We start from the raw sequence: 14,008 nt of genomic DNA, 5'->3' as shown, positions 1-14,008 counted from the left end.
GCCTCCATTGAATCTCTCGAAGGCTATTTCTGGAAAGTTCTGCTTGGGGTCACATGAGCGAGAACCCTCTGAAACTGAAGAGGCAATCCAACATGCTTGCCAAATCTATATCTTATTATCATTTTAAGAGGACACGAGAGAAAACCAAAGTGGACAAGAGGGTAAGAGCGATGCTCAGAAATTCGTTGAAGAGATTATCAAACCTACTTACTTAGCTGCCTTACAAGGGACACCACCACAGGAGATGATGGGCATCTCATGCCAAATGGTCTCAGCGTAATCACAAAAAAACGCTCACTTGAAGCATATATCTTTTTTTGGGCATCGTCTCATTAAATTTGTTTTTCGAAAATCGTGTGCGTATTTTGTATATTTGAACAGTTTGAATGTACGTACCGCACTATGCATATCATCTTCGGTGAAACAGTGGCACAGTGTTTGGCGCAATTTCGTGATACGGACCTAGTGACCAGAGTTAGATTACATGCCTTGGCGAACATCAGTGGCAAGTGATATCTCAACCGGTCCTTCACCAAAACTAAACTATTTTTATTTTTTATTTTACACTGAGCTATGTAGCTTTTTTTAAGAAGCGACCTTGGCACAAATGATAGCTCAACGAAGTGGCTTATGACGTGGAAGTTAATAGCAGCCAAATACTTTAAACACATGTTGAGTCTCGATGTGGAGGCAAAAACCGGAGGACCCAGAGTAAAATCCACGCAACCACGGGGAGAACGTGCAGACTCAAAATAAATCACCATCAGTCAGGATCGAACCCACGACCTCGTGTACACCAGGCGAGGTAGTTAACATCTCGCCACCGTGGCACCCCAACCTGCATTGACTGCGTGGGTGAAGTATGGTCAAATAACCCCCCCATGACAGACGTGACGTTGGGAAGCCCTCAACCAGCAGTGGACGAACAATGGGCTGTCTAATTTACTGCAGATGCATCTGTGCAGCTCCTCCGGTCAATCCACTGCTAGATGCGGGCCTCTGCAACGTGTCAGGAGTTATTGGACCATACTTCCCCACGATGGTCAGTCGAGGGTTGGTGAAGGCAGGGGGAGCGTAGACGCTGGAGGAAATAATTTCTGCACGACAATATGATTATTAATGCACTCATATGATCCGCCCTCCAGCTGCTGCAATCACCAAATTATTATCGTGATTTATTGTACCTCATCTTAATCCATTTTCATTCCGCCATTGAAGGTTCCGTATAGCTCCAATCTGAAGCCTCCCTTGGTCAGAGTCTTATATAAAACACAGAATCAGTTTGCCCCCCTCCCCCCACCGCGTCGTGATAGCATCTCTTCTCGCTCCTCTCTGATCGTCTGCACGTTCATTATCTCCGCTTCTTTACCGCAAAGATCTCCGTTGTGTCTCCTCCGCCAGTCCAGTGAACGGGGAGTGCTCACGCTGTTCGTGGTTTAGCGGCTCCTGGGCTCGCAATCCCGAAGCTCGCCGGCCCCGATCTCCTGGCGCGGCAAGTTGGAACAATGGGGCACGTTTCCTAAATGACCCCCGAATTCTGTCCATCCCAGCAGTGTGAATGGATAACACCTCCGATTTGCATGGTTGGCTACGTACGGTGCGAAAGAAGTTCAACCTACATACATACAGGTCGCGTGTGGTGGGGTAACGTGTCGGCTTACTCCCACTCCTTCCATGACGCCTGGCCACCGTGGACGAGTAGGCCAAATGCCCTCTAGAGGGGGTGCTCTATCAAAGCGGAGGCCCTTCCACCAGCTGAGGTGTGAGCAAGCACTTGCAGGGCTGCGCCTTTGCCTACCTGGAGGCACACGTCTCGCTCAGGTGTGGTGGTGGTGGTGGTGGTAAGCGGTAGGTAGGTCGCTGCGAACCCGTGCGGCGACCCAAGTTAGAGTCCGGCTCACGGCCAACGCCAGTGACGATTATCTAAACCGGTACTGGTCTCTTCCGACAGGTTGACTCAGATTGGTACCTGGTGCGGTGTGTAAACATCACCCCAGGGGAGACAAAGGCGACCGGGCGTCGTGTTGCTGGCCACCAAACCCCTCCCTGCACCGTGTATGTGTGCTCAGTAACTGCGCTTGCCACGCAAGTTTGTTCGAGGCTATAAGGAGGTTAATTGTATTTGGTTGTCCACTAAAGGTAAACTATACTAGATATGAAAGTCCTATTGGGCCCGAAGGAAAATGTTCCGCATCCCTGCTGCACCCTCAATCCTCATGTCTGTGTATCCGTGCTTGCTACGACAGCGACCGAACGGGCCACCCTCTGACGGTTAGGTTGCCATTTGTAAACCTCGAATCGTCACCAACCCCGCAATGACCAGCGTGGTGAAGTATGGTCAAACAACTCCCGTGTACCAACACGACATGCCTTCGTCCAGCAGTGGATTGAAAAGGCTCGTACATTATTCTTGCAAATCAGATATACGTAGAGTTTACTACCGCAGCTGTATATATATACACCAAAGGTGTTGAATCGAGATATATCGACACGATATCTTTCATCAACGTGTCGGAGCTCGTCAAATCTCGGTAGCTGAGCAGGTTTGAGCCTGGATATTTAATGCTTGAATGAGCCACCCCCATTATCGTACTGGGTATGATCTTCATCATATCTACTGATGAGGTTTTTTTTTCCAAAACATGATCCCGGAACCATTATTGTCAAAATATAACTACACCACAACAGACCCCTATATCTTGGGAGCAATCAAAACGCGCATTTACAGCCCCTTTTGTTGTCTACCCATTGCTGGATAGGGGGGCCTTCCCACGCAGTCGTGGTCGTCATTTGACCATACTTCACCACGCTGGTCAGTGCCGGTTCGGAGAAAGATGTGGGAGATTGGGGGTGGTGGTGGAGGGGAGGGGGGTCACAATACTTCATATGAAATCAAAGCTGAACTGACAAGGAAGGCAAGGGTCGGTATTTGTGGAACAGCAATCATGCAATCGTGATACTCTATGTGCATAGAGATGTACATGCGGTTAGAAATTAAAGAGCTTGACGCGCCCTTGCACGCCACAGCGTCGAAGGTGCAATGAATATTGCATGTCTACACGTGTCCGTGGGAGTGAAGGGGGAGGTGGGTGTCACGCACGCTCGTTCACCTTGTTCACTTTCTTGCAGTGGCAGCACACCGTCCAGAGGTACTTGAGCGACCGCCACGACAGAATGATGAAGAGGCCACCGAAGAAGGTGACGAGCGAGGAGGCCAGGAAAGCCCACCACATGCGCTGCTCGTTGTTGCACTGGATCTCGGAGAAGATGAGCCCCATGGTGCCCGCTGTGCTGTGCACGATCCAGAGGGCTGGACACCGCAAACTCGCCGTGGGGAAATTTTTGTAGAGGCCCCCCGGGCTAATGTCTACCACGGTCCGCGTGTCCACCGCCGAGAAGACGTCACAGGTTCAGCTTTGTGTCAACCAAGGCCCCGGTGTCCACCACGGTCTGCGTTCGTTAAGGCCTCGTGACAACCACGGTTCGTGTCCACCAATGGTCGCGTCCACCACCACCACCACTGCAGCTGGACCACCACGGTTCGCGTCCACGGATTTATTCGAGGGCCGGGGATCGAGTCCACCGATGACTCGACGATAGTTGTGTCCACGACGATCTCGCGTCCACCACCACCACCACCACCACCTTCTCGCGTCCACCTCGGACTCAGAGACCGGCGCGAGCGTCGCCCGCAGCTCTGTTCATTCGGAGCGCCGCAGCCATGGCGACCGCTGCCCGCGCCTCTTCATCCTCATGACGCAGCCTCATCCCGATCCTCCGTCTACCTCTCCTCCTCCTCCTGCTGCTGCTGCGCCGCTAAACCGCTCCTCGTCCTCCTGCTTAATCGCGGGTGGCTCCCTGGGATAGCTGCGCCGCTGCGGCCGCGATGGGAGCGGTTCGGCGTTGTGACACGAGGAGGAGAGGTATAGATGACGATGAGGAGGAGGAGGGAGCTGCGAGACGCACGGAAAGAGAGAGAGGCAGCGGAGAGGGGAGGGGAAGGGCGCATCCCACCCTCCCGTGGGTGGTGTTCGAGAGCAGCGAGCGTTCAGCTGCGCGCGGACAGCAGGAGCAGCCGCACGCACGATGGCGCCTCTAGTGGTTGTCGCCGGCTGCGCGATTAGTGAGCCCTGGGGGTGTAAAGCTGTAATGCTTCGTCGGTTAAGTGGATTAAGCGACTCTAAATATATTTGACTGTTTTGTTGTGTGGCAGTTGCCATTGGTCCCTGCCTCCCGAAGGTCGGAAACCCCCATGATAAGCCACCGCCCATCCATATGCGCCTGATGATGTTGACCGCGTTGCCAAGTCCCGCCCATTACCTCCCGTCCAGCGGCACACGTATAAAAAGCAGGTGATACGTTCACTTCATCCGATTAGTCGAGCAATCCAATCGAACCGATAATCTGGTAGCCAGCACTAGGGGGTCATCATCGGGGTTGGCCATGGCTGGCTTGGAGCGGTGGCGCAGCGATTAGCGCAGCCCGCTGTGAACAAGGGAAACCACAGGTCGATTCCCAGCCACAGCCAATATCAGCCGAGAGTGGTACAAGAATGAGTCTTGACCCCACCCCTCCCTGAAGTATGCTCAAACAACCCCCATGAGCAGACACTGCGTGATTGGGTCTTCATCCAGCAGTAGATTTACAGACGGGCTCGTAAATTAACGTACTGTCATTAATTAAAGCACCATCTGCGCACAATGAGGTCGCGCACACCCGCAGTTAGTGGTACGGCCTAATATCATCCGGACGCAGCACTGTCTGTGAACGATGCCATTGTGGTTACAAGGGGTAATGCATATTTTGCTTTAAGCCTCGTGGTAGGGGTGATAAACATTCGTTTATAAATGCATAGGATGAAAATCAATCAAAGGAAGACCTGAGTTGCATAGGGCACCGCTGGGGTAAGCTTAGGGATAGTCTCGCGATTCGGTTAGGCTACGTTGTGGGCAGTGCAGAAAATGTGTTGAGCTGCACTGTGCGCCTGTGTGTACGCTCCCCGCCATCACCAAGCCTGAGCGACCAGCCTGGGGAAGTATGCTCAAACAATCCCCACGGCCGCTCATCCAGCGGTGTGCTATGAAGAAGGCCCATTGCTCAAAACGTCGCAGATATTGATGCCCCTTTAAGGCACTGCCATTGACAAATGTGTTTGATGGGTTTTATTTTCCATCCAGCAGTGGATTCCCAAAACGGCTGTACACATACGTGCGTGGTCATGGACCTTGTTAGGTTCGGGTTAGGCTCAGTGCTTGATTTCAGCCGTAACAGTCCAGATCGCTGTTCTCTTTATACTTTTTGCCACTCCACATCCATCTCGCCTTATCTTGTCCTCGTGATAATTATTAACCCTCATAAGGTGATAGGAATACTGTACAGCATATGGGATTATTATGGATAGGCGTACTTTGTACTATATTGGTTGCGCCTTACGCCAATAATCCCTCCTACTCTAAACAAGTCGTTCTGGAAATTATGGAGTGAGAAATGAAGCGCCGAGAGTGAGTGTACATGTGGGTGCTGTCGTGGGGAATGTATGACGTGCTCTTAATTCCATTGTGAGAAGCTACGTGACCATACTTCACCACGCTGGGCAGTGAGAGCTGACGAAGAAACCTACCTGATGTGGGGAACACACGACCCGCATTCAGTTGGCTCCAGTCACTCTGCAATTAACCAGATGCGTACAATTATTGCGCGTATCTAATACCCAACCAGCTCCAAATAGCATAAATGTACAGAGGGATATGGTGCTACTTAATAGACGTATGCAGGCTCAAGCCATACGTTTGACTGTGAATGAAAGTGAGATTGCGCAGGACGCGTCGCTAGAAGGAATGAAGTCCGGTGATAGAGACGAGCAAAGGAGCGAAACTGATGGGAGGGGAACGCGCCAGAGAGGACGACCAGGGTGGAGATGGAGCAATGAAATCGGCTCGTTTGCAGGTGCTAGGTGGATTGTTACGTCACAGTAGCGGCTTGGAGAGTCCTTGGTCCAGCAGTGGACTGATGGCGAGTGATGACGACCGATCCGGATTTGTAAGGTCTTTGAGCCGCTGGGGGTGATGCGGTACATCTTAAAGCGGCGGTGTCTCCCAATCGCTCGTGCCTACACGCGATTGCTCATTTTTAAAGCTGAGTCGACATAGGGAATCTGTGGAATCTACAGTGATATTCTGCGATTGGAATGTCATTGGTATCGGCAAATCTGTCATACTTTTATTTATTAAATAATAATTTTGATACATAAATGTTGATACTCGAAACGCCATTGGCCAAATCTACTGCTGGCACTGGTGAACTCCGCACCACCGACAGAGCTGTCCACTCCTTCACGCAGAAAGTCGGCACAGCCAAAGCTCAAAAAAGTCGCTCGATGAAGATGAAGTCGTCAAACATGGCACACGAAAGTGGGCCAAGTATTGGACATGGTGCAGATCCTTCATGTACGCCTCGTACTGCTCGCGATCTGCAGTGTCCTCGTCCACTCACCAGCACACACCACTCACCAGCACACCACACTCACCAGCACACCACACTCACCAGCACACCACTCACCAGCACACACCACTCACCAGCACACACCACTCACCACCACACACCACTCACCAGCACACACCACTCACCAGCACACACCACTCACCAGCACACACCACTCACTACCACACACCACTCACCAGCACACCACTCACCAGCACACACCACTCACCACCACACACCATTCACTTGCACACCACACTCACCAGCACACACCACTCACCAGCACGCACCACTCACCAGCACACACCACTCACCAGTACACACCACTCAATCACCAGCACACACCACTCACCACCACACACCACTCACCAGCACACCACACTCACCACCACACCACACTCACCAGCACACACCACTCACCAGCACACACCACTCACCAGCACACACCACTCATCAGCACACGACACTCACCAGCTCACACCAGCTCACACCACTCACCAGCACACGACACTCACCAGCACACACCACTCCACACACCCCGCTCATTCACCAGCACACCACACTCCACACACGAACGCACATCTACCACTCACACATTAAAGTCGCTCCACGCACGATGGCGAGCCTGAGATGGGCTCCTCTTAGCATGAGATCAGTTCGGCAGATGAGATTCCATGACGGGTTTTTATGACGCTTTAATGAGTTTTTCAAGTCATTAAGTCATTGACTGATTTTGCTGGCATCAGCCTCACTCACGCACGCGATGCTGACGTCAGCCTCGCAAACGTTATTGGTTCTATCCGTGCGGCTCTTTAATCGTCGAATACATCTCATGCACCTGTTGCCTGCATCTAAATTATGCACGCGCTTGCTTTCCTATTGAGTGAAATGTCATTTCATAACGCGGACACAAAGCCTCGTCATCCATGCCGTTCCACCCTTTCGTCACCTTCCGCAATGGGGTTTTTATTCTAAACCCGCTTTTTCAGTCCACTGTTGGATGAACCCCTCCTCTCCGCGACGCGTCGACCGTGACGGTTGTCCGACCATACTTCACCACGCTGGTCTGTGCGAGTTGAAGGTAGCACGCATTGATGAGGCTGTTGGTTGATCGGTTCTCGGTTCAGTTCAGATCTCGCTCACCACTGACGTTGTCCACGGCCTGGAATTGAAACTCATCCGCCGATTGATGGCCCCTGAATCACCAGGGCTGACGTGACCGTCTCTTCTGGGCGTCACGAGTGTCGATATCGTGCAGCACACACGAGTGGCCTGTTGCAGTGGACTGGAGCAACGGGGCCGATGCATGTGTGTGTGTGTGCGCACTGCGGCAACAATAACCCGAGTTCGATTCCCGCTCACGGCCAACACTGGTGACGAGTGTCTAAACCCGGTGCTGGGCCCTCCCCTAGGTCGACTCAGCCTCAAATGAGTACCCGGTGCGGTGTGCAAACATCACCCCTGGGGAGACAAAGGCGGCCGGGCGGCGTGGTGTTGGCCACCCACCCCCTCGTGTGCCGTGCCGGCCTTCATAGGTGCTCGCTAACAGCACTTGCCCCAACAGTCTGTTAAGGCTACACGGGGGATCGTTGTCTTTATCTTCTCGACCTAACTGTGTGATGTATAAACGTCAGCTCTGGGGAGTCGGCTTGCCACGTGTCCAGGTTTAGTCAACTGCACAATTTTGCTCGACCGAGGCTGACTGACAAATATGTCTGCGTCTGATGGGGGAACAGAGGTGGCAACCCTAAAAGGGAGACAAAGGCGGTCGGGGGTGGTGCCGGCCACACTTGAACCCGCCCAGCGTAAATAGGTGCTCGCTAGCAGCAGGTGCCCCGCAGCCTCCTATGTAGGCTACACGGAGGATCTCAATCTGTTGCCTTTGTGTGTGTGTGTGAGATTTGAGCAGACACAATATATGTTGCCAGGGCAACGCAATTGGGTCTCTAGGGTTACCGACTCAGCAGGATGCACGGGGGGCTCGCCAGAGCCCTCTGGTGGAACTCACGGAACACTGCTGTCAATAATGCCGCGTGCGTCACAAAAAGATGCGTGGCATTGTGAACAGCAGGGACGTGAAACTCAATCGGACAGCGGACCGCTTTGGATTAAAATGCACCGAGTTGGGCCGATGAAAATGAAAAAGCATAACAGCACGGTATTCAATTGCCGAACATCGGCTGTGTAAAAAACGGCAGCTCGATCCACGTCAACAAGCCGCTTAATGTCACAACATATGAATGAATGAAATGGTATGTAGAGCTCACTTCCTGGTGTCTGACGCCTCTTTGTTTGAATCGCTACACATCAAAGTTCGGAACAACTTGCGAGAGAACTGCGACCTTTATTTGCTGTGTGCAGATCAAGCATCTTTGCTTCCCATTCACCTCCACTAAGACAAAGGGGCCGTCCATAAATGACGTCACGCACCTGGGGGGGGGGGGGGTCAGACATTTGTGACGATGTGTGACGAGCGGCGGGAGGGGGTTTGAGAAATGTGACGTGACATCAAAATGCGCAACTTTAAATAAATACACGTTCTATTTAATTAAATAGACTTTTTAATAAATGTTTTTTTTTCCTACAACATCAGAGTGCAGCGCCACGTTAAATACGCACTACAATGACAATAGTTTAAAGCGATTTGAAGCAGGTTTTTTTTTGGGGGGGGGGGGGCAGAACTTTGTGACGTCATATTTGTGCGACGAGGGGGGGTAAAAAATTGTCCAAAATCGCGTGAGGTCTAGGCGAGGGGGCATCGATAGGGAGAGAGGGGGATTAGAATGTATTTTTAAATATATAAATAGGTCATGAAATTTAAACACGTGGCGGGCCGGAGGAAGAGGCTTTTGGGGGAGCGAGTGCGGCCCGTGTGTTTGCCCACTCCCTGGTCGTCTTCTTCTTCGTCGTCTCTCCTGTCCAACCTATATCGTCTTTTATCCCCCAATGTTCTGCACAGGCCACCGCTTCTGGTGTTGGCATTGCCAAATCTCGAGGATAGTGCATTGTGGTTGCTGGCCAGGGCATCTCTTCTGGGATGGATGGTGGTGGGAATCAGAGACCAGATGGCTCAATGAGCCGTTCTGTCTACAGGAAAGTAACCCATACTGACGCCTACCTTAAACCTGATTCCCACCACCATCCATCCCAGAATAATTCCCTCATCAAAACGCTACACCAAAGAGCTCAATGTATCTCCGACCATGAACACCTAACCAGTGAACTCAAACACGTACACCAAGCTCTCAAGGCGAATGGATATTCTGACTACACAATCCGCAAAGTCCAACAGTGAGGAAGGCGCCATCTGTGGATCCAATCAAAACCATACATAGCAGGGGTAACCAAAAATATTTCCAAAATCATGAACAAACACAAGATCCAGGTTCGATTTTACACAGTACATAAAATGCGTGATCTGATCCCATCTGTGAAGGACAAGATTCCTGACATGTCTGCGGCAGCAGTTACATTGGGGAAACTAAGCAACATGTCTCGGACCGTGTTCGTGAACATGAGGCAGATCTAAAACACGGTAGGATCAATACTTATGCCGTGGCTGATCATTATTTTAATGCGGCTGGCTCACACGAAATTGATTTCTCTAAGACGATGGTACTTTGCAAGCCTACTGGCTATCAACAAAGATTCATGAAGCCGTCCATATATACAGACACAGACACAATTTCCACCGAGAGTAAGGTTATAGACTCAGCAATCATTGGAAAGATGTCATCAACCACTTTGGGTCATGACTTGACTTGTGTTTTCTGGTCAATCAACCTCCACCGTCAGCAGTGATTTCCTGGTGGCCCTTTGCTGCATTGGCATTGCTGCTGCATTGGCATTGCTGCTGCATTGGCATTGTTGCTACATTGGCATTGCTGCTGCATTGGCATTGTTGCTACATTGGCATTGCTGCTGCATTGGCATTGTTGCTACATTGGCATTGCTGCTGCATTGGCATTGTTGCTGCATTGACATTGTTGCTGCATTGGGATTGTTGCTGCATTGGCATTGTTGCTGCATTGGCATTGCTGCTGCATTGGCATTATTGGTGCAATCATTGGAAGATGTCATCAACCACTTTGGGTCATGACTTGACTTGTGTTTTCTGGTCAATCAACCTCCACCGTCAGCAGTGATTTCCTGGTGGCCCTTTGCTGCATTGGCATTGCTGCTGCATTGGCATTGCTGCTGCATTGGCATTGTTGCTACATTGGCATTGCTGCTGCATTGGCATTGTTGCTACATTGGCATTGCTGCTGCATTGGCATTGTTGCTGCATTGACATTGTTGCTGCATTGGGATTGTTGCTGCATTGGCATTGTTGCTGCATTGGCATTGCTGCTGCATTGGCATTATTGGTGCAATCATTGGAAGATGTCATCAACCACTTTGGGTCATGACTTGACTTGTGTTTTCTGGTCAATCAACCTCCACCGTCAGCAGTGATTTCCTGGTGGCCCTTTGCTGCATTGGCATTGCTGCTGCATTGGCATTGCTGCTGCATTGGCATTGTTGCTACATTGGCATTGCTGCTGCATTGGCATTGTTGCTACATTGGCATTGCTGCTGCATTGGCATTGTTGCTGCATTGACATTGTTGCTGCATTGGGATTGTTGCTGCATTGGCATTGTTGCTGCATTGGCATTGCTGCTGCATTGGCATTATTGGTGCAATCATTGGAAGATGTCATCAACCACTTTGGGTCATGACTTGACTTGTGTTTTCTGGTCAATCAACCTCCACCGTCAGCAGTGATTTCCTGGTGGCCCTTTGCTGCATTGGCATTGCTGCTGCATTGGCATTGCTGCTGCATTGGCATTGTTGCTACATTGGCATTGCTGCTGCATTGGCATTGTTGCTACATTGGCATTGCTGCTGCATTGGCATTGTTGCTACATTGGCATTGCTGCTGCATTGGCATTGTTGCTGCATTGACATTGTTGCTGCATTGGGATTGTTGCTGCATTGGCATTGTTGCTGCATTGGCATTGCTGCTGCATTGGCATTATTGGTGCAATCATTGGAAGATGTCATCAACCACTTTGGGTCATGACTTGACTTGTGTTTTCTGGTCAATCAACCTCCACCGTCAGCAGTGATTTCCTGGTGGCCCTTTGCTGCATTGGCATTGCTGCTGCATTGGCATTGCTGCTGCATTGGCATTGTTGCTACATTGGCATTGCTGCTGCATTGGCATTGTTGCTACATTGGCATTGCTGCTGCATTGGCATTGTTGCTGCATTGACATTGTTGCTGCATTGGGATTGTTGCTGCATTGGCATTGTTGCTGCATTGGCATTGCTGCTGCATTGGCATTATTGGTGCAATCATTGGAAGATGTCATCAACCACTTTGGGTCATGACTTGACTTGTGTTTTCTGGTCAATCAACCTCCACCGTCAGCAGTGATTTCCTGGTGGCCCTTTGCTGCATTGGCATTGCTGCTGCATTGGCATTGCTGCTGCATTGGCATTGTTGCTACATTGGCATTGCTGCTGCATTGGCATTGTTGCTACATTGGCATTGCTGCTGCATTGGCATTGTTGCTGCATTGACATTGTTGCTGCATTGGGATTGTTGCTGCATTGGCATTGTTGCTGCATTGGCATTGCTGCTGCATTGGCATTATTGGTGCAATCATTGGAAGATGTCATCAACCACTTTGGGTCATGACTTGACTTGTGTTTTCTGGTCAATCAACCTCCACCGTCAGCAGTGATTTCCTGGTGGCCCTTTGCTGCATTGGCATTGCTGCTGCATTGGCATTGCTGCTGCATTGGCATTGTTGCTACATTGGCATTGCTGCTGCATTGGCATTGTTGCTACATTGGCATTGCTGCTGCATTGGCATTGTTGCTACATTGGCATTGCTGCTGCATTGGCATTGTTGCTGCATTGACATTGTTGCTGCATTGGGATTGTTGCTGCATTGGCATTGTTGCTGCATTGGCATTGCTGCTGCATTGGCATTATTGGTGCATTGGCATTGCTGCTACATTGACATTGCTGCTACATTGGCATTGCTGCTGCATTGGCAATACTGCTCTGCCCATACTGCTGGTGCTGCTGATACACTTGGGCTACGCCCATCTCTAAACCTTTATAAACAGTTTGCCTTTAGAGGCTAACCCCTTTTCCTGATGATGACCGCTTGTGTTGCGATCGAAACGTCGTGATATTTTTATTCACTTTATTTTTTTCTTTCTATCTACGTAACTTTATAGAAAAAAACAAAAAATATGAATCCATTCGACTCTAGATAAATTGTGACATCACGCTTTAAACGCACATTATTGTACACTTGTCATATCGGGGTGACCAGGGTACTGAGTGCGAATTGATAGCGCCCTCTCCTGGCCGCAGTATAGACGGACATCTGCCAGTTCAGCAGTCTTTGAACTAGTTTTTATTTTACCAGGTGTGGGCCCACTAAACTACGTAGAAGCTACCTGGACACAAATGTTCGCTCAACCAAGTGGCTGTATTTAACCTGCTGCTGTTGTTGATAATATGCTATATTTATGTGCAGACACGAATATGGGAAGGAGGCATTATTAATGATTAGTCACCAACAACGACGCTTAATGATTGTGTTATAGATTAAGTTTATTTAAAATTATGAAACGTGTATCGGCACTTTACACAGCACACTGATTTGTTTACTGGGCAGACGACTTAAAATCGATACCCTTTTTTCTGGATTATAAGACTCACCACCAAACCTTGCTTTAAATTACATCGGGAAAAATGTCGCATTTTAAGCCGGAGTTTACTATACAGTAATATATTTGAAGTATTGTAATTTATGTATCTGTCAATAGGTGGCTCTAGTAACCAATCACAACCAGTAACTCCATTTTAAAAAAAAACAGTCGCCTTTTTAAAAAGCGGAGTTTTCTGTTGTTACACATCTTTCGTGAATTGCTCATTCTTCTACTTTTGGTTCTCAATTTTAAAGCGGAATACAAATGTATCTTATCAAATCACGAGTTTTTTATGGGGTGCAGTGGCGGTGGTTGTGCACGCGCACTGCACCATGGGACCCAGCGAGCGACCGGCGTTTTATTCCAGGCCACGGCTCAACATTATCTGGTTCGGACCTGTACCAACAACCCATGCTGACCAACGTGACTGCCACATTATGGGAGGGCCTTCATCCATTATAGATTTTAAAGACGGCTGTATTTTTTTTACTGACTAGGTTCAAGGGGATACTGATAATAAAATTAAATGTCAAGTGTTTTTACCAACTGTTATTTTCAGGCAATATTCCCATTCAGTAAATTCTCTCCCATCCAAATGTCTTCCCATGAACGTTCTCAAAGCTCTTATGGCCTTTCTCATTTCAAGAAATGTGCTAAATCCTATTACAACTCTGACAGTGCTGTGTTGCTAACTGCTTGACTTGTTGGGCCTTTGAGCCTCCTTTGTTTAAAAAAAAGTATTGGAAGTTGGGTGGTAGTTGGTGTCAAGATGGACTCAGTAGGGTACAATGAATCATCAGCGTGAGGATTTTTC

At 49.6% G+C, this 14,008-nt stretch overlaps 1 protein-coding gene across 9 annotated transcripts in view; it reads right to left on the bottom strand.

The window, feature by feature from the left end:
* KCNMA1 (potassium calcium-activated channel subfamily M alpha 1) overlaps nucleotides 1-4,088 on the bottom strand; it is a 104,222-nt gene extending 100,134 nt beyond the window's left edge. For 5 of the 9 annotated variants that reach the window (XM_076065745.1, XM_076065750.1, XM_076065752.1 and 2 more), the window contains exon 1: nucleotides 3,111-4,087. In XM_076065745.1, coding sequence (XP_075921860.1) covers nucleotides 3,111-3,278 — 168 coding nt within the window. In that variant the 5' untranslated portion in view covers nucleotides 3,279-4,087. Of the gene's footprint in view, nucleotides 1-3,110 lie in introns of all 9 variants that reach the window. The other 4 variants (XM_076065747.1, XM_076065754.1, XM_076065748.1 and 1 more) reach the window with 2 other exon arrangements.
* Between the last annotated feature and the right edge of the window lie 9,920 nt (nucleotides 4,089-14,008).

The sequence above is a fragment of the Petromyzon marinus genome, chromosome 8 (genome assembly GCF_048934315.1).
Source record: "Petromyzon marinus isolate PM22_M1 ecotype Great Lakes invasive population chromosome 8, UKy_Petmar_22M1.pri1.0, whole genome shotgun sequence".
Lineage (NCBI taxonomy): Eukaryota > Metazoa > Chordata > Hyperoartia > Petromyzontiformes > Petromyzontidae > Petromyzon > Petromyzon marinus.
Note: the sequence above shows the minus strand (reverse complement) of the source record. Positions and strands in the feature narration are given on the sequence as shown.